This window comes from Mesoplodon densirostris, chromosome 5 (assembly GCF_025265405.1).
Source record: "Mesoplodon densirostris isolate mMesDen1 chromosome 5, mMesDen1 primary haplotype, whole genome shotgun sequence".
In the NCBI taxonomy this organism is placed as follows: domain Eukaryota; kingdom Metazoa; phylum Chordata; class Mammalia; order Artiodactyla; family Ziphiidae; genus Mesoplodon; species Mesoplodon densirostris.
This window is the reverse complement of record NC_082665.1, coordinates 66,458,242-66,482,336: the sequence shown is the minus strand read 5'-3', so window position 1 is coordinate 66,482,336 and position 24,095 is coordinate 66,458,242. Positions and strand designations below refer to the sequence as shown.

At 46.1% G+C, this 24,095-nt stretch overlaps 1 protein-coding gene across 2 annotated transcripts in view; it reads right to left on the bottom strand.

Annotated features, from left to right (window-relative positions):
- Positions 1-24,095, bottom strand: part of PLA1A (phospholipase A1 member A) — a 34,465-nt gene that overhangs the window by 3,052 nt on the left and 7,318 nt on the right. The window contains exons 2-9 of one of the 2 annotated variants that reach the window (XM_060099897.1): positions 22,936-23,137; positions 20,756-20,933; positions 20,123-20,231; positions 18,734-18,835; positions 16,199-16,288; positions 6,531-6,698; positions 5,050-5,139; positions 1,454-1,562 (exon numbers count right to left, since the gene is read on the bottom strand). In XM_060099897.1, the coding sequence (XP_059955880.1) occupies positions 1,454-1,562; positions 5,050-5,139; positions 6,531-6,698; positions 16,199-16,288; positions 18,734-18,835; positions 20,123-20,231; positions 20,756-20,933; positions 22,936-23,137 (1,048 nt within the window). The remainder of the gene's footprint in view (positions 1-1,453; positions 1,563-5,049; positions 5,140-6,530; positions 6,699-16,198; positions 16,289-18,733; positions 18,836-20,122; positions 20,232-20,755; positions 20,934-22,935; positions 23,138-24,095) is intronic. The other variant, XM_060099898.1, reaches the window with a different exon arrangement.

Here is a 24,095-nt window from a genome sequence, read left to right as displayed (position 1 = left end):
CTCCAAATCCTTCAGATATCAACTCAAACATTGTTTCTTCACACTTGGTCAGGCTCTATCTTATTTGTTCTCTGCCACCGCTGACAATTGTGCATTTCTGTGTATGGGCACTGGTCACATCCCTGTTTGTGCTCCATCCATCCCCCTGCAAACCACACTTCTCAGGCTCCCCGGCACAGGCGGGAGGCTGCTTCAGGCAGTGATTTGGAGGAGCTGCATTTCCTCCCTGCTTCCAACTCCTGCCAGTCATTCCCACCCTCCACTCCCCACCCCGTTCCTTGTTCTACCAACACCACCTGGCTTTGTCCCTTGAGCTCTGAGGTGGAGTGACTCCTTTTGCCGATCTCTGCATTGCCTCCCCATCCTTCTTTTGGGTTTTCAGTTCTCCCAACTCATTTGTAATTAGCTCTTTGTGTGAATTGCCTTCTATTGGACTGCCTGGCTTGGGCTCTGGTTTCCAGACTGAGCCCTGACTGAGACAGGGATTTGTCTGATTAGTCTGTCTCCTGCTGGCTTGTGAGTAACTAACCAATGACTTTTTTTTTTTTTTTTGCTGTACGCGGGCCTCTCACTGTTGTGGCCTCTCCCGTTGCGGAGCACAGGCTCCGGACGCGCAGGCCCAGCGGCCATGGCTCACGGGCCCAGCCGCTCCGCGGCATGTGGGATCTTCCCGGACTGGGGCACGAACCCGTGCCCCCTGCATCGGCAGGCGGACTCTCAGCCACTGCGCCACCAGGGAGGCCCCCAATGACTTTTTAAAGCAACATGCACCACTGCTGCCGAGTTCCTGTCCCCTGCCGGGCTTGCGGCTCCCTGCAGTTGAGGCTCTCTGCCTGCTTACCTCAAGCCAGGTCTCACCAGCTGCGAGGCCCAAGTGTGACCCAACAAAGGAAGGAAATCAGCCCCAGTTCCAGGGATTGGCACCACTCAGCATCAACCCTGCTGGCCCTCACCTTGCACTCATTTGCTAACTGACCCTCTTCCTGAGACTCTGTTCTAGAAACCCATCTAGTACTGCTCCCCTCTCCTCCCATCCCTCTGCCCAGGAGTAGGTGCTTCCCAGGCTCTGGCCAGCCCTCCCTGGCCCATGGCTGAGGCCTTCCTACTTGCTGACATCCTTAATGCCCCCTGCCTGGATTCCTGATGCTGTTTCCTATCAGGGAGCCAATCCCCAAACTCTCCCCACCTGTTGGGACATTCCCTTACTGCTGTGTGCCTGCTCGTCTGCTATTGTCTGAATACACTATACTTGGACCCAGTACTGATCCTGAACCTGGAACAGGTGTCCAGCATGTGTCTGTGGGTCCATCTGTGGCAGGTGCCACCCTCACCCCCATCCCCAGCTCAGCTGGCTCCACCCACCCCTCAGTGATCACACAGTGCCTGTCCTGGGATACCTGTGCATGTATGTAAACGGAAGGAGAGAAGCCAGCCACGTGGGACGCTTACGTACATGGTGATCTTGACCGAGGAGGTGATACTGCTGCTAAGGAACGTGACCGTGACGCAGGTGTCCTGGTGTCTCCGCTCCTGCAAGTAAAACTCCACGAGGCTGTGATGCACTAGGAAACCAAAGCAGAGCAGATAACTGGGCCAGAGGTCGGTGGGTGCAATGCGCAAAATGTCCCAGGGAGCAGCAGGGCACTTAGGAAACCTTGCTCTAGCTCTTAGCAGCTGTGTGACCTGGAGCAGATTACCTGTTGTCGCAGGTTCTCAGCTTCCTCTAGTGTAAATTGGGATAATAAAACTACATACCCCACGGGTCTGGATGAGAATTAAGTGAGTTAATGCGTATAAAGTCCTGAGACGGTGCCTGTGCCTCGGAATCATTCCATACATGATAGTTTTTATTATTACTTGTAATCCTAGAATGTGCCACTCTTTGGCACTGTGTCACTCTTTGTTCCCAGCGAGTGACATTATCCTGAGGGTGTGATTTTTGAAAGAACCAAAAAGGGTCTATCTGATACTAAACAATTAACTCATAAGATAGAGCAACGCCCCTCCCCCCCTTAGCATACACCCTGTGTCAGGGAACCCACCGTGTGTGCAGGAGGTGACTACTGCCCTCCCTGTGGCGGCTGGGTGCCTGTGTGGCATCTCCACCCATGTGGGCAGCACAGACATTGAGTCTCTCAAAGCTGGTATTGTTGACACAGACTGGCTGAGCAGCCTGGTTCACGGTGATAACCCCAGACCTGCGGCCCCTTTGGCAAGAGAGGTTAAGAAGGGTTACAGCTTGCCCAGCACCCCATGCTTCCCTCATTAAGGGGTAAGCCCATCTGGTGGCACCATGCAGTGACTTCAGTCTCCGAACATTTTCACAGATTCCTTTGGTGGTTGGGACATAGCTAGAGCTCTGCCCTACCTGTACTTTTTCAAGTGTCATGTTTTATGGGTGAACATTGCGGGGAGGGACTGAGTGAATTTAAGGAGAGTCAGCTCTAAGTTGGAGGGGTGATGTGGTCCATCGGGGCTCATGGGGTTAGTAACAGGACTCACTGCCAGGAACCCACAAGAAGACGAGAGAGCGCTACATGCTCCCCGCTCCACAGAGCGAAACATCAGATGCCACGTCCCTCCTGTCTCTCTTTCTCGGTTGTTTATTATGGATGCAGATTGTTATGTTGATGGGCAAGGGCTGAACTGGAGTGGATATTTGCAATGTGGAAAAACGGCTAACTTACATAGCGTTAGGAATTTAATTCTCTGGGCTGAGTTTGATATACTATATCGCTTCTTCCTTTATCAGCATGTATCACTGATTAAGAAAGTTTCCTGAGGTTCTGCTTCTCTCTTCTCTGATTACCCTGAAAGCCCTAGGAGGGCCGGGTCTGCTAACGTTGGGCGGGTGGGAGCTGGTAGTGAAATCCAACCTGCCTGGGGACATGACATGGGAAACAGCACATGAGCCCTGGATGGTTTGCCAGGGGAACTGGGTCCAAGGCCAAGCCTGCTGCTTACTAGTTGTATCGCCTTGCCTAAGTCACTGAACCTCTCCGAGCCTCAGTTCCTTCATCTGTAATCAATAACCCCCAACATCACCTCACAGAACATGCTGAGGATTAAATGAGGTGATGGGGAGAAAGCATTTTGGGTGAAACATTGCTCTACAAGAGACAAGTACTATTGTTAGAAAAATGATTTTTTGGAGAGGATTCTCTGTCCATTCTGGTGCCTGCCTGGCAGAGGCCAAGGGTGACTGCAGGCCAAGAGTGCTGGGCAATGGGAGCTCAGTGCCATGATGGCTTGGGAGAGGGTGAGAGCGGGAGCTGCCAGGTGGGCGACCCGGTGGGTGCCCCGTACCTCCCACCCCCAGGAGAGGATGGGCCCAGCTCTGATGCTCAGAATGGAAGGCTCAGAAGACACAGGCACGCTAAGGTTTTTGAACAGACACAGCCATACTTCTGGGAGAATGGGGAGGGAGTCTCACAACAAAAATGAAACAGTAAGAAAATGTACGGCTTGGTGAATCACCCTTAGCAGGGACCTAAAAATGCCTTTAACTTCCAGGTGTTCCTCAGGCTCCCTGGCTGTGCGGACAGAGAGGAGCTGCCGCGAAGCTGCCCTGGAGCTGGAAGTAGAAACGGGGTGTCTGGTCCCAGCAGCCCTGCCTCCGACCCGGAAAAAGTCCTCCCTCAGGCTGACCTCTGAGGGGTGGCAAGACCCAAGAGTAACTGAGAAATACAGCTGAAAAGAGCGGGTTCTTGGAAGAGGGGGCAGAGACACAAGTATGGAGGCAGATGATGACCTGGAAAAGGTAAAGATTTTGGAGTCAGAAGACCTGGAGTTGAATGCTGACTTCTTCACCCACCCATGCAGCCTTGGGCACATCACCGCTCAGGTTTGGGTTCTCAGATGAGCTGATACATGTGGAAAGCCCACAGATGACTCTTGTAACCCACTTTATTCCTAAGAAGTAGCTACATATTCTCTCTGGCATGAAGTTAGAAACACCCCCATCTCATCTCCCAAATTCTCCCATTGACAGAGGGAAGGGAATTATTACTTACTGAGCTCCAGTCACTGTGCTGGTAATTGTCTGTGTACTATGTATTTTATTTTATCCTCACAATTGATTCTTTGAAGTAGGTACCGTTATTTTTCCCATTTTCCACATAAGTATATAGAGGTTCAGAAAGGTTAAAAAAAACTTGGTCCTGACGACACAGCTGGTAAATGGAGAAGCCGAGGTTCAAATCCAGGTCTGGGGGACCACAGAGCCTGAGCTTCGGGCTGTGTCTCACACTTCACCAGGCCCTCTAGTACCAGAAAGGTATAGCCACAAAGATCCCTTCACCAACCAACCAGACACCAGCTGATCAGAAAATCATTTAGAATTAGGGTGGTCATATAATGTCCCATCCAAACCAGCGTACTTCTATTCTGAACACACAATAAACCAGGATAACAGGATAACAAAATCAGGAAGTATAGTCAACCTAGTTAAATAGCATAGGGAAGGAGGATGGTTCAGCCTGTAATGTATGTCATAGATTCTAAGACACCCATTTCTCTCACATTAAACACCTCTCACAATCGCTGGCATCTTAGCTTAATGAAATGCAGTGGTTAGGAGCCATAGTAAACAGCTGGAATATGTATATGAAGGTCCAGTATTCCTCGTGGACCCTGACCTAGGAGGGCTGCCAGAGTGGGAGACACATAGGATGGGCAATAAGGAGGGGGAAATGTATGCAGGAAGGAGAAATCCAAAAGGGACTCCCAAATACCACTCCAGAGAGAACCTACACTGGAAGGCAGGTTTCCATGGTGGGGAGGAAGGAGGACCAGTGTACCGACGTAAGGTAAGATGCTGCCAAGTTCTCATCCATAGAGCAGTGGTTTGGGCTAGCTCTGAAAAGTTTTGGTTCTATCTAAGACCAGTAGCTGCTGACCCCCACCTCTCCCTTCCCATGACATTTTTGCCCCAGTTCTTCATCTCCCACTTCAGCTACCATGCTGGGCTGGGCACAGCCCAAGACGGAGCCCTGGACTCAGCTGGACAGCACACTGGCAGAGCTGAGCAGCTCATTTGCCCGCACTCACCGCAATATGGAGCCGTGGAAGTGGTCAGGAGGTAGACCTTCACTTCCTTGGGAAGTGGCTCTATCTTAACACCACCTTCTTCCACCAGCCCTGGAGATAGAGAAGCAAAGACAGCAGAGCCCTGAGGAGGCCATTTCAGGGCTCCACAGCACCCAGCCATGTATCGATTAATTCATGCACCCATTTATTCCACAGACAACTCCACTGTATACTCATGATGTGCCACGCCCTGCGGTGAGTCCTGGGATACAAGCAACCCCATCCAGATGGGAATAAACATACCGGTAGACAACAAATACATTCCGCAGATTATCTGGTCCATTCCCAGGAAGTATGTATAAGAAATTTGAAATGATGTCTTCAACTTGCAAAACAATCTATATGACAGTTGTTTTAATGGCATTTGTATCCTGTGCACTGGAGCACAGGGAGGTGTTTGAGCTGAAGAATAGTATTGACAAGTCAGAGAAGGGCATTCCAGGCAGAAAGTGCAGTCTGGGCAAAGGGACACAGGGTGAGGAAACATGAAATACTCTTGGCAGTATGAGTAGTTAGCATCCCTGTGGTGTTTGGAAAAAAGGGAAAGTCTAGCGAGAGATGAGGCGGGGCAGTGTGAAGTGGCTATTAAACCATCTGGTCCATCACATCTGTGGGAAACAGTGACATATGCCCGATGAGTAAGAAGTAATATTGATTCACTTTATTATGGGAAACCACCCCTACTTTAACATTTTGTCAAGCTGATATTCATTTCTATAAGCAATGGCAGGCTGCTGCGGTTCTGAGTGGCAGCCAGGAGTGGGAAGTGGGAGAGTGAGGGAGGGGGAGGACCCATTTACCCTACCCAGGCGTTTTCCTGGAGCCCTCCACACTGGATGACCCCAGGATATTCACAGCCATGATCTGCACAGGGTGAGTTGAGGCTGGAGCCTCAGCCTTCCTGAGCCCTTCTCTCCAGACTGGCCTGGATCATCCAGGAGTGTGCCCAGGCCACTCGGCAGTTAGGAACCCCTCCAGCTGGCATGTGGTCTCAAACCTCTAAGGTGGGCACAGCGTGCCAGCCTTGGGGATTCCCCCAAAAGACTTCGATTTACAGCCTATGAGGAATTGGAGAATGGCTGACCTAGCGAGGAAGACCTATGGTGAGCATCAGGTCTGAGGGTGGGTACAGGCAATCTGGACTATACCAGTACTTCTGGAGAGTATCCTGAGGCTGGACTTACATGCCAGTGCCCGTGCGTGTGTGTGAGGGTTGTGTGCAGAGCCAGTATGGCATCAGGCAGCGGTATAGAGGGTGAGGGGTGGGACGCAGAGAGCTAAACACCACCTTCCAGGTAAGGACAGGCTGAACAACTCATTGCTTAAGTTTTCTTTACCCTGCTCGGGAAGACCTCTTGACCATAGGAGATCAGGACTTAAAGAGGTGACAAGACTTGAACTGTCCCCAAACTGTCAAAGGAAGCCAAAGGGGTAGCATTTACCGATCCTTGGACAGGAAAGCAGAAAAGGGTTGAAACAATCCAGACAGTGTCCAGCAAGGAAGACCTTGTAGCTGGTACAAGGAAAGGCCATCAATGGACAGGAATTCTCCAGGGCGCTGATGTAGAGGTGCACAGCCCTCATGTGATCACAGATCAGATAACTGTAGCCTGAACAGGGCAAAAAGAACACAACGAAGGTTTCAGTTCAAGACAAATGGAAACTCCCTCCATGCTACTTAACTGTAATTCTATTGAATTTTATACTCCAACAAGCTATAAATACATGGGATGTCCCTGGAGCCACATTTTAAAAATATTAATGAACATGGTTACTACACTCTCACTTTTCTTTTTAATTTTCCTGGATAACTTAGTTAATTTACCAAGAAAATTGTTTACATACACACCCATTCTTCCACGATCATAAAAACTCTCAGAAAATGGGAGCATACAGAGAGCTGGCGATCCCGACCCTCCCTCTCAAAACGGATATCTGTCTGCACATTTTTACCTTCTTCAGCATCACCCACACAACCAATTTTTTACAACCTCATTATACACAACCCAGCAACAAAACAATCAAGGGAGTCCCCCGCAGTTCAGTCCATCTATGAAAGCCAATGCGTTAGACCTTCAAGATGGCAGAGTAAGACATGGAGATCAACTTCCTCCCCACAAATACATCAAAAATACATCTACATGTGGAACAACTCCTGTAGAACACCTACTGAACGCTGGCAGAAGACCTCAGACTTCCCAAAAGGCAAGAAACTCCCCACGTACCTGGGTAGGGCAAAAGAAAAAAGAAAAAACAGAGACAAAAGAATAGGGACAGAACCTGCCCCTTGGGAAGGGAGCTGTGAAGGAAGAAGGGTTTCCACACACTAAGAAGCCCCTTCACTGGAGGAGACGGAGGGTGGCGGGAGGGGAAGCTTCGGAGCCACAGAGGAGAGCGCAGCAACAGGGGTGCGAAGGGCAGAGTGGAGAGATTTCCGCACAGAGGATCGGTGCCGACCAGCACTCACCAGCCCGAGAGGCTTGTCTGCTCACCCACCGGGACCGGTGGGGACTGGGAGCGGAGGCTCAGGCTTAGGTCGGATCCCAGGGAGAGGACTGGGGTTGGCTGCACGAACACAGCCCGAAGGGGCTAGTACGCCACAGTTAGCCGGGAGGGAGTCCGGGAAGAAGTCTGGAACTGCCTAAGAGGCAAGAGACCATTGTTTCAGGTGTCCAAGGAGAGGGAATTCAGAGCACCGCTTAAACGAGCTCCAGAAATGGGCGCGAGCCTCGCCTATCAGCACAGACCCCGGAGCTGGGCATGAGACGCTAAGGCTGCTGCTGTGTGCAAGCACACGTCACTATCCACACCTCCCCTCCAGGGAGCCTGGGCAGCCACCACTGCCAGGGTCCCGTGATCCAGGGACAAGTTCCCCAGGAGAACACATGGTGCACCTCAGGCTGTTGCAATGTCACAGTGGCCTCTGCTGCTACAGGCTCACCCTGCGTTCCAATTATAACTACTGTACCACTCCCTCCCCCCAGCATGAGACAGCCAGAGCCCCCTAATCAGCCGCTGCTTTAACCCCCTCCAGTCTGGGCGGGGAACAGATGCCTGAGGGCGACCTACATGCAGAGGCGGGGCCAAAACCAAAGCTGAACTCCAGGAGCTGTGCAAACAGAAAGGGAAATTTCTCCATGCAGCCTCAGCAGCAGAAGATTAAATCCCCACAATCAACCTGAGGTTCCCTACATCTGTGGAATACCTGAATAGACAACGAATCAAAACAAAATTGAGGCGGTGGACTTTGGGAGCAACTGTAGACTTGGGGTTTGCTGCCTGTGACTGATTTGTTTCTAATTTTTATATTTATCTTAGTATAGATTTTAGCACTTGTTATCATTGGTGGATTTGTTTATTGGTTTGGTTGCTCTCTTGTTTTTATTATTATTATTATTTTATTATTACTTTTTAAAAATATATATTTTTTATTTTATTATTTTTTCTTCCTTTCTTTTTTTTTTTTTTTTTTTTTTTTTTTTTTGCGGTATGCGGGCCTCTCACTGTTGTGGCCTCTCCCGTTGCAGAGCACAGGCTCCGGACGCGCAGGTCCAGCGGCCATGGCTCACGGGCCCAGCCGCTCCGCGGCATATGGGATCCTCCCAGACCGGGGCACGAACCCGTATCCCCTGCATCGGCAGGCGGACTCTCAACCACTGCGCCACCAGGGAGGCCCCTTCCTTTCTTTTTTTCTCCCTTTTCTTCTGAGGCGTGTGGCTGACAGGGTCTTGGTGCTCCAGCCTGGTGTCAGGTCTGAGCCTCTGAGGCGGGAGAGCTGAGTTCAGGACACTGGACCACCAGAGAACTCCTGGCCCCACATAACATCAATAGTCAAGAACTCTCCAAGAAATCTCCGTCTCAATGCTAAGACCCAGCTCCACCCAACAGAGCTGGGCATGGCATAGGGCATCCAGCAAGCTCCAGTGCTGGACGCCCCATGCCAAACAACTAGTAAGACAGGAGCAAAACCCAACCCATTAGCAGAGAGGCTGCCTAAGATCATACTAAGTTCACAGACACCCCAAAACACACCACCGTACACAGCCTTTCCCACCAGAAAGACAAGATCCAGCCCCACCCACCAGAACACGGGCACCGGTCCCCTCCACCAGGAAGCCTACACAAGCCACTGGACCAACCTCACCCACTGCACATACACACCAAAACCAGCAGGAACTATGAACCTGCAGCCTGCAAAAAGGAGACCCCAAACACAGTAAGTTAAACAAAATGAGAAAACAGAAGTATATGCAGCAGATGAAGGAGCAAGGTAAAAACCCACCAGACAAAACAAATGAAGAGGAAATAGGCAGTCTACCTGAAAAAGAATTCAGAGTAATGATCGTAAAGAAGATCCAAAATCTTGGAAATAGAATGCAGAAAATACAAGAAACATTTAACAAGGAACAAGAACTAAAGAGCAAACAAACAATAATGAACAACACAATAAATGAAATTTAAAATTCTCTAGAAGGAATCAATAGAAGAATAACTGAGGCAGAAGAATGGATAAGGGACCTGAAAGATAAAATAGTGGAAATAACTACCACAGAGCCTAATAAAGAAAAAATAATGAAAAGAATTGAGGACAGTCTCAGAGACATCTGGGACAACATTAAATGAGCCAACATTCGAATGATAGGGGTCCCAGAAGAAGAAGACAAAAAAAAAAAAAAAAAAAAGGGTCTGAGAAAATATTTGAAGAGATTATAGTTGAAAACTTCCCTAATATGAGAAAGAAAATAGTTAAGTCTAGGAAGTGCAGAGAGTCACATACAGGATAAATCCAAGGAGAAACACGCCAAGACACATATTAATCAAATCATCAAAAATTAAATACAAAGAAAAAATATTAAAAGCAGCAAGGGAAAAGCAACAAATAACATACAAGGGAATCCCCATAAGGTTAACAGCTGATCTGTCAGTAGAAACTCTGAAAGCCAGAAGGGAGTGGCAGGACATATGTAAAGTGATGAAAGGGAAAAACCTACAACCAAGATTACTCTACCCAGCAAGGATCTCATTCAGATTCAATGGAGAAATTAAAATCTTTACAGACAAACAAAAGTTAAGAGAATTCAGCACCACCAAACCAGCTCTACAACAAATGCTAAAGGAACTTCTCTAGACAGGAAACACAAGAGAAGGAAAAGACCTATAATAACAAACCCAAAACAATTAAGAAAATGGTAATGGGAACATACATATCAATAATTACCTTAAATGTAAATGGATTAAATGCTCCCACCAAAAGACACAGACTGGCTGAATGGATACAAAAACAAGACCTGTATATATGCTGTCTACAAGAGACCCACTTCAGACCTGGGGACACATACAGACTGAAAGTGAGGGGTTGGAAAAAGATATCTCATGCAAATGGAAATCAAAAGAAAGCTGGAGTAGCAATGCTCATCAGACAAAATTGACTTTAAAATAAAGCCTATTACAAGAGACAAAGAAAGACATTACATAATGATCAAGGGATTGATCCAAGAAGAAGATATAACAATTGTAAATACTTATGCACCCAACATAGGAGCACCTCAATACATAAGGCAAACGCTAACAGCCATAAAAGGGGAAACTGACAGTAACACAATTATAGCAGGGGACTTTAACAACCCACTTTCACCAATGGACAGATCATCCAAAATAAAAATAAATAAGGAAATACAAGCTTTAAATGACACATTAAACAAGATGGACTTAATTGATATTTATAGGACATTCCATCCAAATACAACAGAAAACACTTTCTTCACACGTGCTCATGGAACATTCTCCAGGATAGATCATATCTTGGGTCACAAATCAAGCCTTGGTAAATTTAAGAAAATTGAAATTGTATCAAGTATCTTTTCCAATCACAATGCTATGAGACCAGATATCAATTACAGGGGAAAAAAATGTAAAAAATACAAACACATGGAGGCTAAACAATATGCTACTGACTAACCAAGAGACCACCGAAGAAATCAAAGAGGAAATCAAAAAATACCTAGAAACGAATGACAATGAAAACACGATGATCCAAAACCTATGGGATGCAGCAAAAGCAGTTCTAAGAGGGAAGTTTATAGCAATACAATCCTACCTCAGGAAACAAGAAAAATCTCAAATTAACATCCTAACCTTACACCTAAAGCAATTAGAGAAAGAAGAACAAAAAAACCCAAAGTTAGCAGAAGGAAAGAAATCAGAAAGATCAGATCAGAAATAAATGAAAAAGAAATGAAGGAAACAATGGCGAAGATCAATAAAACTAAAAGCTGGTTCTTTGAGAAGATAAACAAAATTGATAAACCATTAGCCAGACTCATCAAGAAAAAAAGGGAGAAGACTCAAATCAATAGAATTAGAAATGAAAAAGGAAAAGTAACAACTGACACTGCAGAAATACAAAGAATCATGAGGGATTACTACACACAACTATATGCCAATAAAATGGACAACCAGGAAGAAATGGACAAATTCTTTTTTTTTTTTTTTTTTTTTTTGCGGTATGCGGGCCTCTCACTGTTGTGGCCTCCCCCGTCGCGGAGCACAGGCTCCGGACGCGCAGGCTCCGGACGCGCAGGCTCAGCGGCCATGGCTCACGGGCCCAGCCGCTCCGCGGCATATGGGATCCTCCCAGACCGGGGCACGAACCCGTATCCCCTGCATCGGCAGGCGGACTCTCAACCACTTGCGCCACCAGGGAGGCCCTGGACAAATTCTTAGAAAAGCACAATCTTCCGAGACTGAACCAGGAAGAAATAGAAAATATAAACAGACCAATGACAAGCACTGAAATTGAAACTGTGATTAAAAATCTTCCAACAAACAAAAGCCCAGGACCAGATAGCTTCACAGGTGAATTCTATGAAACATTTAGAGAAGAGCTAACACCTATCCTTCTCAAACTCTTCCAAAATATAGCAGAGGGAGGAACACTCCAAAACTCATTCTACAAGGCCACCATCACCCTTATACCAAAATCAGACAAAGATGTCACAAAAAAAACTACAGACCAATATCACTGATGAACATAGATGCAAAAATCCTCAACAAAATACTTGCAAACAGAATCCAACAGCACCTTAAAAGGATCATACACCATGAACAAGTGGGATTTATCCCAGGAATGCAAGGATTCTTCAGTATATGCAAATCAACCAATGTGATACACTATATTAACAAATTGAAGGATAAAACCTATGATAATCTCAATATATGCAGAAAAAGCTTTCCACAAAATTCAACACCCATTTATGATAAAAATTCTCCAGGAACTAGGCATAGAGGGAACTTACCTCAACATAATAAAGGCCATATATGACAAACCCACAGCCAACATCGTCCTCAAGGGTGAAAAACTGAAACCATTTCCTGTAAGATCAGGAACAAGACAAGTTTTCCCACTCTCACCACTATTATTCACCATAATTTTGGAAGTTTTAGCCACAGCAATCAGAGAAGAAAAAGAAATAAAAGGAATCCAAATTGGAAAAGAAGAAATAAAACTGTCACTATTTGTAGATGACATGATACTATACATAGAGAGTCCTAAAGATGCTACCAGAAAACTAGTAGAGCTAATCAATGAATTTGGTAAAGTAGCAGGATACAAAATTAATGCACAGAAATCTCTGGCATTTCTATACACTAATGATGAAAAATCTGAAAGAGAAATTAAGGAAACACTCCCATTTACCATTGCAACACAAAGAATAAAATACCTAGGAATAAACCTAACTAAGGAGACAAAAGACCTGTATGCAGAAAACTATAAGACACTGATGAAAGAAATTAAAGATGATACAAACAGATGGAGAGATATACCATGTTCTTGGATTGGAAGAATGAACATTGTGTAAATGACTATACTTCCCAAAGCAATCTACAGATTCAAAGCAATCCCTATCAAACTATCAATGGCATTTTACACAGAACTAGAACAAAAAATTTCACAATTTTTACGGAAGCACAAAAGACCCTGAATAGCCAAAGCAATCTTGAGAAAGAAAAATGGAGCTGGAGGAATCAGGCTCCCTGATTTCAGACTATACTACAAAGCTACAGTAATCAAGACAGTATGGTAGTGGCACAAAAACAGAAATATAGATCAATGGTACAGGATAGAAAGCCCAGAGATAAACCCATGCACATATGGTCACCTTGTTTTTGATAAAGGAGACAAGAATATACAATGGAGAAAAGACAGCCTCTTCAATAAGTGGTGCTGGGAAAACTGGAGAGCTACATGTAAAAGAATGAAATTAGAACACTCCCTAAAACCATACACAAAAATACTCAAAATGGATTAAAGACCTAAATATAAGGCCAGACACTATAAAACTCTTTGGGGAAAACATAGGCAGAACACACTATGACATAAATCACAGCAAGATCCTTTTTGACCCATCTCCTAGAGAAATGGAAATATAAACAAATGGGACCTAATGAAACTTCAAAGCTTTTGCACAGCAAAGGAAACCATAAACAAGGGGAAAAGAGAACTCTCAGAATGGGAGAAAATATTTGCAAATGTAGCGACTGACAAAGGATTGATCTCCAAAATACACAATCAGCACATGCAGCTCAATATCAAAAAAACAAAAAACCCATTCCAAAAATGGGCAGAAGACCTAAGTAGATATTTCTCCAAAGTAGATATACAGATTGCCAACAAACACATGAAAGGATGCTCAACACCACTAATCATTAAAGAAATGCTAATCAAAACTATAGTGAGGTATCACCTCACACCAGTCAGAATGGCCATCATCTAAAAATCTGCAAACAATAAATGCTGGAGAGGCTGTGGAGAAAAGAGAACCCTCTTGCACTTCTGGTGGGAATGTAAATTGATACAGCCACTATGGAGAACAGTATGGAGGTTCCTTAAAAAACTAAAAACAGAACTACCATATGAGCCAGCAATCCCACTACTGGGCATATACCCTGAGAAAACCATAATTCAAAAAGAGTCATGTACCACAATGTTCATTGCAGCTCTATTTACAATAGCCAGGACATGGAAGCAACCTACTTGTCCATCAACAGATGAATGGATAAAGAAGATGTGGCACACATATACAATGGAATATTACTCAGCCATTAAAAGAAACAAAAATTGAGTTATTTGTAGTGAGGTGGATGGACCTGGAGTCTGTCATACAGAGTGAAGTAAGTCAGAAAGAGAAAAACAAATACCATATGCTAACATATATATATGGATTCTAAAAAGAAAAAAAAAGGTTCTAATGAACCTAGGGGCAGGACAGGAATAAAGACGCAGACGTAGAGAATGGACTTGAGGACATGGGGAGGGGAAAGGGTAAGCCTGGATGAAGTGAGAGAGTGGCATGGACATATATACACTACCAAATGTATAATAGATAGTTAGTGGGAAGCAGCTACATCACCCAGGGAAATCAGCTCGGTGCTTTGTGACCACCTAGCGGGAGGGATAGGGAGGGTGGGAGGGAGATGCAAGAAGGAGGGGATATGTGTATATATGTATACATATAGGTGATTCACTTTGCTATACAGCAGAAACTAACACAACATTGTAAAGCAATTATACTCCAATAAAGATGTTAAAAAAAAAGAAAGGGGAAAGGTTGGTGTGTAAGCACATTCACTGTGTTATTATTAACAACAATAATAAAAATTGGAACCAACCTAAAAAAAAAAAAAGAAAGCCAGTGTGTTGAGGTTCACCTCACCAAGTAACTGATACACTGAATTTGCCAAATGTCCCAACATAACAGACACTTGGTTTTCTGGTTATTGTTGTTGTTGACTATTTTATTGAATTTTATTTTATTTTATTTTTATACAGCAGGTTCTTATTAGTTATCTATTTTATACATATTAGTGTATATATGTCTATCCCAATCTCCCAGTTCATCACACCACCACCACCACCACCCACCCCCACTTTCCCCCTTTTGTTGATTATTTTAAAATTTGTAATAATTCACACTGAATGAATTTTCTGGGGCTAAGAGGTCTATAAAGAGCCATAACTCCAGGGTTTAGGGTCTTCAGACTCTTCTTTCACCTTGGGACCCCCTCTCTGGGACCAGAACCAAGTCTGAGCTGCTTGCTGACTTTCCTTTCCCCCAGAGTTGGGACACTGTCTATGGCCAACCTCCTTCTAGCTACAACAGGGAGCTGGGAGACACAAACTAAACCCTTCTCAGATTGTGTCATGAAGAAAAGAAAAAGTGGCCAATTAAAATGCCAAAGAAAAATTTAAAAGCCATTAAAATCAAACCATCCCATCTGATCAGAATTGCTGAAAAATTTATGAATTGTTAAAAGAAACATGTTTTTGGAAAATCAGTAAAGTTGGTAAGTTTGGATTAGTGGTTACTCAACACAGTTGTCAAAAGAATCCTTAAAATGTTAAAATTTTGGTAAAGCAGGAAAAGGTTAAAAACATAGTAATCAGAAATCAAAATAAAATTCCCATATGAAATGTTGATAGGTTGGCTATATTCATAAGAATATAAGAAGACTGCACAATCCTTAACGCTTAGCTTTTGATAAATTTAAAATTATGCTAAGAATATATTCAATTAAGATATCCAAAAGAACATTCTGGAAGAATAAATTTAGAAGAGAAGAAATGTATATTCACTGAACGTGTTCAAGAAGATTATCTTGAAAGCAATTTTAGAGAACTTAAATTTAGTTAGTTTGGGGAAATGGTCATGCACTGAATTGATCCTTCAGCTAACTAGCTTTGGGCGCATCAGTCTGCTTCTGCCACAACGAGGCTCTGCAGAGGATGTAGCTACTGTGGACTCTGCCACAAAGTGGGGTCCAGGAAGAAGAGAGGTTATTGGCTTGAGTGACGTTGGATTACAACAGGGCCTCAGAAGTGGGGACGGAGCCTAAATATGGAGCAGGCTTTTAATTTCAGGCACTCCTCCCCTAGACTTCCTGGGCTCCAGAGACATCCATTTAATAAGTGCTGAGTAAGCTTGATGGGACACAGCAAAGGACACTGTAAGGAAGACCCCCTATGGCCCATACTGGCTGACTCAACACGAAGCCTGTTGGTAAATTCCAGTCTCTGGGGCAGCCACACACCAACTCTCTCTGGCTTTCTGACCTGCATAAATGGAGGTGGGACAGCCGGGTTGGTCTTGGCCTCCGTTGACGAAGTAGTCCACATGTCCAACAGGAATCCGAATACCCAAATCTGCAAGGACGCAGAACCCCGTTAACCTCTTACTGCAGGGGCCTATTTTCCAGGTCCCATAGCAGGGTCCACCAGCAGCAGAGCCTGAGGTCTGACCTTGGGGGCCCACCCCCTCTCTGTGCCCACTTCATTCCTAAGTGCTGGGAGACTACAGAACTAGCCCTCTGATGGTTTTCTAAACAGGTTTTGCCGTGCTGAAAGGAAGCTAAGAATAAATTTATAAGAAGATACTCATATTTGCCTAATAAAATCAAGAAAAATATCCCTTAATATAAGTTTTTATGAATCAGTAAATGTTATAATAAGCTTGGTAAATTTCCTTGTTGAATAGTTTCTATTTTGCTTCAAGTGATAGTTCAGATATGTGTGTGGGGGACCGCATTTCCAGTCTCCCACATATTTTTGTGCTTTCATGACTGAGCAGAAATATAATCTGGCTACAAAGAGATGAGTTTGAGAGGCTGTAGCCTGCATCTCATCATTGTGACTATATCTGACCCCTCAGACTTGGTCAGACTCAGCTGCCAAAGACCCTGATTTTCTCCTTCATATTATCTATCAGAGTTGTAAGCAACTGAGCAAGTTGTTAAGCAACTTGCTTAACGTCATCTATCCAGGGCTTAAGTGATGACCTAGAATTCATCCTCTCCCATCATCTGTCGGGTCAGCTCTACCTCCAAAGTATATCTTGAGTCTTTCTACTTCTCTCCGTCTCTACTGCCACCACCTTCGCCCATGCCACTATTGTCCCCCTCACCCAGGCCAGCACTGCAAACACCCTCCAGTGAGCCTTCCCTTACTGTCCCCTGGCAGTCCATTCTCTGCCCAGCAGCCAGCGTATTCTTTTAAGGAAATCCAAAATCGCCGCCCTCTCCTCACTGATCATAGAATAAAATTTAAACTCCTCGCCATGTCCAGCCTGGTCCTGCTCCCTTTTCTCAGCACAGCACTCACTGCGCTCTAACCACGTGGCTCTTCCGCCTGCCCCCACCCACAAGGCTTTCGTTTTGGCTGTCCTCTCCCCCTAGCGTGTTCTTCTCCCCACTCTTTCCAGAGCTGGCTCATTCTCATCCACTAAGTCTCACCTCAAATATCACCTCCTTGGCCAGATTTTCCTCAATAATCCTATTTGAAGCAGACCCCGAACCCCCTGCTGAGTCACACTTCTCCCATATCCCTCATTATCATAATCACAGGGTGGAATGATCTTGACTGCTTGCTTGTATGTAAGCTCCACCACGGCAGGGCCTTTACCTGTCTTTTTTCCTGCTTTATCCCCAACACCAGCACAGTACCTGGCACACGTTAGTGCCAAATACTTATTTATTGAACAAAATAGTGAACGAATGCTTGCCGACTAGCTTGTAAGTTCCACGTGGGCAGGGATCTTATTTGATGCCTTGTGCACTGTAGTATTCTCAGTGCCTGCTACATAGATCATAAAGACCGACTGAATAAATGGAATGCCTTTTTAAAAAAAATCACCTTAAGAAGTGGCTCCAACTTTGAAGGGGACTGAGAAGCCTAGCACAGGTAAACAGGGACCAATGAGTCACCTGTTTAGCAAATTTAGGAATATAAGGCATTAACCTTGTTAATTGGCATGTTTAATTAACTTAATAGCTAAGCAGAGGGCTATAGGCTTTGGTTTCCTATCTGTGAAATGGAGGTGGGAAAGAGGGTTGAATAATATGATTGCATGAGTTTCTTCCAGAATCCTGAATCCGTGAGTCTTGAATGCTGAAAGAAGGCTTCTAGCCAAATGGAATGAGACATGGCCATCTCTCAGTTGAACTGCAAACTCTTCTGGTCAGAGACAAATGTAATTTCTTCTTGTATCCAACACACTGAACATGGGGCCTGGCACCAGACTCTGTGGGTGTTTGACGTCGAGTAGAAATGAGGAGGAGTGCCCACTGGTCAGAAGAGCTTAATTTGGTCATGATGGATTCAGAGCTGGGGCTTCTTGACTGTGCCTGTCATTACTGGAGGGGGCAATTCTCATTCTTCACTAGACTGAGGGCTGGCCTTATCCTCTGGGGAGGAGGGAAGTCCTGATAGGTCTGAGTACCTGCCCCAGGAGTGGAATGCCCCAGTTTCCTGGGGCCAGGCATGTTCACCCTGAAAAAGCAGCAAGACTTTCCCCGGCAGAAGTACCCTCTGAGTACTACCTCAGACAAAGCTTAGCATTGAATCAGAGTGAGACTCATGACCAAACAGTTTTGGTCCACAAATGAGAATCCTCCTTTCTGCTGCTGGCTAAAAATAAAATCATTCATCTCAGTCTTCAGAGAATGACAGAGCTGGAAGAGACTTTCAAGATCATGCTGGTAAACTCCTCACTGCAACAGAAGCTTAGAGGGGAAGGGTCTCCTCCCAGGGCCACACAGATAAATGCCAGCCTCCTGGCCTCTGCCCTGTGCTCATTCCCCCACCCCAGCTCACTGTCCGTGTCTGTGTGGATGGCTTCCACAAAGAGGGCGTCCCCAGGGTCCAGGCGCTCCTCCAGGCTGGCTCTTGTGTACTCCGGTCCAGCAGGGTCCAGGCCTGCAAGGACAGACATGTCAGGGGCCCTTTCGTGTCAGCCACAGGAAGCCCCATGGACCCACTGCACACCTACATGGACAACCCTTCCAGTTCGGATCGGAGTCCCCCAACAAGGACCCAAGGGCGAGAGAACTAGCTCAGGACCACCTTTCCCAGGAAGCTCTACTCTGTTGTCTCTAACCTCTCAATGACCCAGTTTCTCTGGCTCTGAAATGTGCTTGCTAACACCAACTATTTGGCAAGGATTAATGTCAGTAATACTAGTCCTCAGGTAGTAATAAAAATGGCTATAATTTTTTGAGTAGTTACTATGTGCCAGGCCTTGTGCTGGGCACTTTCACACTTTCTAGTCCTTACAACAACAGAGCAAAGTAAATATTACTCTCCCCAGGCCTTAGCTTGGATCCCTTTTCCTCTTCCTCCCAAAAAGCAGACGGTGAGACAAGGATTTAAAGTGCAAGTAGCGGGGCTTCCCTGGTGGCGCAGTGGTTGAGAGTCTGCCTGCCGATGCGGGGGACATGGGTTCGTGCCGCGGTCCGGGAAGATCCTACATGTCGTGGAGCGGCTGGGCCCGTGAGCCATGGCCGCTGAGCCTGCGCGTCCGGAGCCTGTGCTCCGCAACGGGAGAGGCCACAACGGTGAGAGGCCCGCGTACCGCCAAAAAAAAAAAATTAAATAAATAAAATAAAGTGCAAGTAGCTTATTTGGGAGAGCATCACAGAAAGCATAGTGAGGGAGTGGAAAAACAAGTCAGAGAACGAAAGAAAATTTTAATGAATAGATTATCTCTTTGGGTCTCATCCCACTGGGGTCCCTCTGAAGGACGCTGTAGAACATGACTCAGAATTGTCTCAATGAAGTGCCAGGAAGCCAGGGTATTTACCACACAGCTCTGGTCCCTTATTAATTGAGGGTAGCTCCTGAAGCATAAAGTTCCCAGCACTTTGCAAGTATTTAACAAAACTGTCTACAGGTGATTTCCATAGTAGGCCAAGGATAGATGAGCTGTGACAACCCATTTTACAGTTGTAGAAACTGAGGCTCAGAAAGAAATACATAGTCTCTAACACTGACATTAAAGATCATGCAATAACAACACAATATCATTTTATCCAAAAGGGCCACAATAAGTAAATTTCAGTGGTGATCGATGACTTGATCCTAAGAACAAAGGCCCAACACTTCCCTCTGCCTGCCTTAGAAAAGGCTCTTCCAGGTCATGACCTCTCTTGTGCGCGCCCTCTCTCTCTCTCTAAACCTGAGAGGATGGGCAGGGAAGAATGTTACCTGTGATCCGTCCCAGCTGGCCTTTGTAGAACTGTCCTACCATGCCCCCGACGTGGGCCCCCAGGCTGACACCAATGATGTGGATTGAGGACTCTGACACACCCAGCACCTAGAACGGGCATTTACAGTGAGTTACATTTGTATCACAGCAGCCCCTGGCATTACAAGGGTAACACTTTTCCCTGAGGCGTCAGAAGCAGAAGGTCTTGGGCATGACACACCAGCCACACATGCTTTGGGAAAAAGTGCAGAATCTCACCCTGTTAATCACTTGCCCTCTCCCTGGGCGCCCCACCTGGACAACCCACTCACTTTCCCTTTGGTGTCCAAAGTATGTGAGGCATGACCATGGCCATTTCCTCTTGAGGACCTAGAAGAGTCAGCCATTGGCACCCCTGATGTAACATGCACTGGCATGTTTTACAGAGGAGCAGCAGGAGGCTCAGAGAGGTTCAAAAACCTGCCCAAGGTCAGCACTGTGAGCGGCTAGGTTGAGATTCGAACGGAAGACCCACAGACTACTGGGTGGCTCTGCTTCCACCTAAAGCTCCTTCTCACATGTCATTTCTTTCTTTCTGACCCCTTGCTCCCCCGTAAGCAGCCAGAACTCACCCTAAGCTCTTCTACACCTACCAAGAGTTTACTGAGGAAACGGGAGATCTCGAGTCCCAGCTTAACCACATTTTCCACGGCTGAGAAGTAGACACCTGTAGAGCCATAAACCCAGTCCACAGCGATCACGTTAGCATCTGTTGCCTGCAGAAGGGCACTGATGAATTTATCAATCCAGGAAGGCTTTGTTCCTAAAGCCCTAGACGGGGGGCGGGGGCGGGGGGGCAAGAAAAGATAGAAAAATTATCTTCCCAGCCAGCATCCATTGTCATGGAAATTACAATGAGATTTCCATAAATAGAACAAACCCAGAGAAAAAGTCACAAGTAAGCAGGGTTGGGGGGGCGGGTATGGGCACTAAATCCTACAACACTGTGAGCATAAGGAGGACATAATCTCAAAGTTAGCAGTTAGGGCTCCTGACTGCACATGTGGAGCCTGTGTGTAAATTATAAAAGAGTACCTTTGTTCCAGGTGGATGTAGCCTGAGGCCAGGGCTCAGAGCTCAGGTCAGAGTTCAGCCCCCGGCCCTGAGTCAGGTACCTCTGTGTAATGCATAGACCACACAAACCACTGCACTGACCCTGCTTGTGTTACTCATGGGAAAGAAAAGATAGTTTTGTGGATTAGAGTTAAGATTTGCAATCTTAATTCTCATTCTATAGTATAGGCGCTTTCCTTGAGGATGTTTTCATTTACTCATTCATTCATTCACTCCTACCTTCATTCAACAAATGGGCCAGGCAGTATGCTAGGTGCTTTGTGAGAAATAAAGAAACATGATATATTCCTTATCCTTCTGGAACTTAGAGTATAATAGGACTTTTCTAGGAAAAGAAGAAGAATAGGAAAATTTTCAGAGAGCTTTCCCAAGAGATTGGGAATGGGGAAGAAGTTTTCTCAATGGCCCAGAGCTTGCTCGCGTGGACAGGGGAGCCCAGACTGGGTGTATGCCAGGGAACGTGGCTTTGGGGCATCTGGGAGCAGGCAGCAGAGTGAGGCTGCTGAGCTCTTGAGCTCCATTAGCTATCTCTGGGTTGAGGGCACACACTCAGCCTTGGGTAGTGGCTGAATGCAAGATTTGCCGGAGAAGAGACTTCGGCACAAGAGAGAGAAGGGATGCCTGAGGGAGGATGTGGCTGGGACCTGGAGTGAGGGACTGGAGAGGCAGAGAGAACCCAGAGATGAGGAAATGGTGACCCTTTGTGCAGTGCCCCACTGTCCACCTCTTCATCGGGCCCCCCAACTCCAGCTGCTCCATAGGGCTACTCTTTCACCATGCTCTCTCCCTCTCTCCTCTCAGCAACTTTTTTCTGTTCCCGGCATTCTCAGCGGGCTTTGGAGAGAAGATGTTGGAAGGAAGGGTGGTGATTAAATTGGGACTCAGAGACTATGCATTACAACAAAATTTGGCCTGCAGGGCCTCAGAGAAGTTGAAGAAGTGTGTAGCGCCTCAGAAACGCTAACCCCTGGGAGAGATGGAAGTGGAAGTTTCTTAGGTCATGAAACCCAGGAAGAAGAGAAGAAGAGGAGATAGAACCCTGGATAAGGGCTTCCCTGGTGGCGCAGTGGTTGAGAATCCGCCTGCCGATGCAGGGGACGCGGGTTCGTGCCCCGGTCCGGGAGGATCCCACATGCCGCGGAGCGGCTGGGTCCGTGAGCCATGGCCGCTGGGCCTGCGCGTCTGGAGCCTGTGCTCCGCAACGGGAGAGGCCACAACAGTGAGAGGCCCGTGTACCAAAAAAAAAAAAAAAAAAAAAAAAAAAAAAACCTGGATAAAAACACCACGATGTTACCCCTGAGTGATTGCACAAAGCCTACAACCTCACTGGCTGAGGTGAATCGTGCAACCCACACTTCGGGAGGAAAGGATCCCTGAGACCATCTCTACAACTTCCCTTTTATTCAGATATGGAAACCAAGGCTCTATGTGCTAAAGTGACTTGCCCAGGGTCACACATATTTACAGCTGGAGAGTGTGTCCAGGGTCACACATATTTACAGTTAGCAGAGGAGTAACGTATGTGACCAACAAGAAAGAACAACACGATGTGTGTTCAGGCTGCTATGAGACATCTTCAAAGTCAGCAGGAGGTGAGCAATGGGACCTGTGACCTTTTGCTCCCCACTAACTTCCTATGGAATTATGGTCACTTTCTAGCTCTTAGCTGAGGTGATCCTATTGGTTGGTTGGCTCCCACCTGAATCCATGGATAACTAGCTTGGTTCCTAGAGTGGCATTGAACCCCAAGTTCCGGATGTCACTACTTTCTTCCACGAGCTGCCCACAGAGAGGATCAGAAGGGGTGAAGAGGAGAAAGTGGACTTTGAGATTGGTGCCTCGGAGAAGATCAGCATTCTGGAAGTCAGTGCACTTTGTCTGTGGGGTAGGAGGTGCATCTCCTAGAGGAAAAAACAAACAAACAAATAAAAAACCAAGAAACATCCAAGGTGAGGTCATCTGTTCTTAAAAGGAAAATAGGTGTTCTTGAAAGGAAGAGAGAAACAGGGGCTTATAGGCATTCATCATAAATCAGCAAGTGTAATAAGCAGACTCATTTATTAAAGGCATCACTTCTGTAACCAAAATCTGTGTATATTTTTCACGTATAAAGATAAAATACCAGAGGAGAATATGAATATTGCTCAGTTAGAGAAGATTAAAGGCCATGGTGAAATGGATATTGTCATGGGCTAAACTGAGTCCCCCCACCCCTGCATAAATTCATGTGTTGGAGTCCTAACCCCTAACACCTCAAAACGTGACCATATTTGGAGATAGGGTCCCTACAGAGGTAATTACATTGAAATGAAGCCTTTAGGGTGGACCCTTATTCAATATGACTGGTGTCCTAATAAGAAGAGGCAATTTGGTCACAAAGAAGAGAGATGATGTGAAGACACATGGAGTAGACAGCCATCTACAAGCCAAAGAGAGAGGCCTGGAATGGCTCCTTCACTCACAGCCCTCAGAAGGAACAAACCCTCTGCCACCTTAATCTCAGACTTCCAGCCTCCAGAACTGGGAGATGATAAACTTCTGTTGTTTAAGCCACCCAGTCTCTGGCACTTTGTTACAGCAGTCCTAGCTAAATAATACAGTTTTCTGGGCTATGAAATGAGCAGTTGCCCTGGGGACTAGGCTCATTCTGGTCTGAGCACCCCATCCCAGAGGGTTTCAAACTCCCCCCTCCAGCCTCATCACTTCTTTTCCTTATGAGCAGTCCAGAGCCACTCCAGAGCCTTCCAGCGTCCAGCACATGGCTGCCCAGCCAGATGGTAGAGAGGACCCTTAATGAGCTGTATGTATTCTACAGTGCCTTCCAACAGGTACGTTTAAACGGGATATTTTATGGTCAAG